At 38.6% G+C, this 2,500-nt stretch overlaps 1 protein-coding gene across 40 annotated transcripts in view; it reads left to right on the top strand.

Annotated features, from left to right (window-relative positions):
• Nucleotides 1-2,500, top strand: part of FOXP2 (forkhead box P2) — a 547,754-nt gene that overhangs the window by 506,293 nt on the left and 38,961 nt on the right. For all 40 annotated transcript variants that reach the window (XM_082692999.1, XM_082692975.1, XM_082692972.1 and 37 more), the window contains one exon: nt 1,390-1,473. In XM_082692999.1, coding sequence (XP_082549125.1) covers nt 1,390-1,473 — 84 coding nt within the window. The remainder of the gene's footprint in view (nt 1-1,389; nt 1,474-2,500) is intronic.

The following is a 2,500-nucleotide window of genomic DNA, read 5'->3' as shown; positions in this document are numbered from 1 at the left end:
TATTTGACAGACAGACATCACAAGCAGGCAGAGAGAGGCAGGCAGAGAGAGAGGAAGGGAAGCAGGCTCCCTGCTGAGCAGAGAGCCCGATGCGGGGCTGGATCCCAGGACTCTGGGATCATGACCTGAGCCGAAGGCAGAGGCTTAACCCACTGAGCCACCCAGATGCCCCTCTAGTGTTTTTTCAATTAAAGAACTTGCAAAGATTCTTAAGACTTACCTTTACTAGAATAATGGCCGGTCACCTATAATACCATGGACCGTAATACTTATGTATTGTTTCCGATGCTGCTAGTTTAAGTTTAAAAACGCTTCCGTTGATATTGAAACAAAAATAAATAGAACTCATACAACTGATCTGAAAGCAATTTATCATGCTATGGTTTCTGTTATGTTTTTACCAACCTGGTAAAGCTTTGGCTATTTCCTCTTAAAGATTTTTTTTTTTCTCGATCCAACCTAACTTCATTTCATTAAACACACAGTTTTTTATTCTAAACACATGACGGTGTCTTAAATTATTTTAAATTCATCACGTCACAGCTGTTTTCCAGAGAATTACTAAAAACATTTTATTTTGACCTGTAAAATAATCAAGAACACGTAAAAAGCATCATGGCCGCTGTAGCTTGAATAGCTTTTTGTAAACCTGTTTACCATTTATGAAGGGTAGACTGAAACACAAGAGTTCAGCTGATGATGCAGACTGCAGTGAAACCAATTATGCCTCTTTTCTTTTTCTTTTCCTTTTTTTTTTTTTTTTTCCACTCCCTCTGCTGTGTCTGACTGATGGAAAAGTAAGGTCCGTCAGTTGTAATGAGACCCAGTGCAAGTGTAGATGCCGACTCCTGTGGCAGAGTTCAGCGTTTCACACTGCCTGGTCTCTGTCACTCTATTGAATTAGATTGATGATGGCAGATTGCAGGGGGCACTAACTGGACCTCAGTGGGAATGCATGAAGTGTGTAGACAATCCTGGCAGGCACTTCGCTTTGAGAACCCTTCACCCCTTCACAGCTGTTGGCACTAGTCCATTGCTAACAGTGTCCACAGGACTTTAAAAGACACCGTGGGCCTTCTAATTTATGGTTTCAGTAACTTGTTACTGTCGAGGCAAGTGTGACCTCAATTCTCTTATTGACAAAAAGATGAAGTGTTATTTGTTTTCTCTGACCTTTTAACATAAGGAAAGCTATAAAAGTTTTCCACGCCCCCCCCCCCCCCACATAGCCAAAGTTGCATTTCCTCCCAGATAAGTTCCTACTGACACAGACTTTTATATGCAGGAATCATTACTCTGAGACAAGCTCAGTGATAAGATGTATCACTGCCGTAAAATAGCTGTATCAGTCATTTCTAAAACGCTTCTGATCTCACTCTTTCTTAACAGCTTTCTAAAGAACGCGAACGTCTTCAAGCAATGATGACCCACTTGCACATGCGACCCTCAGAGCCCAAACCATCTCCCAAACCTGTAAGTGCATATTGCTTTATAAACAGTAAATAGCTCTACCGATGTCACAGACTAAGAAAATGAACAATTTAGCGACAGTTAGAAAACAATGAGTGTGATGAAAAATATGGCAATAAAATGAAAGTAAAATGCAATCGCTTGTCAAATTGTATGTTTCTTTTAAAGTAATGCTATCTTTTACAAAATCTATCCAATCTACACCGTGGGTGACACTAAACAAAGTACACCTATCAGCGCACAAATCACTGCCTTGAGGCTGAAGCCAGACAGAATATCTTTCTGTGATAGGTTTACAGATATTAAAAGGAAACCCACTTTGAGCAACCCGAAAAGCAGTACAAATCACGAATAGAAAGGTATGTGGTATGCTGAGGAGGACTTAGATCAGTCGTAAGATACATATAAATTGATTTTTTTTTAATCGAATGTTTTCTGGAAAATGTCATGGTGTTTTTTGAGCCAATTCTTTCCTATTTCTTTGGTTGTGATTTCGGTTAAGATATACTTCACATGTTTTGTTTTACTATACAGTATACACAACATTAATTTGGAGAGCTTAGGACAAAGGAAAATGGGTAATTATAGAAAATAAAAACTGCAGTTTTCCTGAAAGATATAGGAGATTTAAGAGTGACCTGATAATGTAGTCAGATACACAGGCTATTGAAAAGAATATACTTTCTCTCACTCAGCTCATGTTTGCACAGAAACTTAGAGTAATCAACTGGGTAACTCTAGTTTAATGAAAGTTTGTGGGGTACTTTTTAATAAGGCCCCTGTATAGCCTGATGATGGCGATTACTAGCTTTGCCTCTCTCCATGTCCTTAGGTTAAAGAAAAAAAAGATGATTTGGTTTTGTAGGAGGGGCAGAGATAAAAGACAAGGTATATTGTATGCCATTTCTCCTAGTGTCTCTGAAATCACTCGTCGATTAATATTATTCAAAATTTACCTTTTCTGCTTAACGACTATATTCATTTAAACTCTGCTAAGGTGTCCTACGATATTGGATTTTTTTCCTTTGTA

This window comes from Mustela nivalis, assembly GCF_964662115.1.
Source record: "Mustela nivalis genome assembly, chromosome: 12".
NCBI lineage: Eukaryota > Metazoa > Chordata > Mammalia > Carnivora > Mustelidae > Mustela > Mustela nivalis.
The sequence above is the reverse complement of the archived record's forward strand: the minus strand, read 5'-3'. Positions and strand labels throughout refer to the sequence as shown.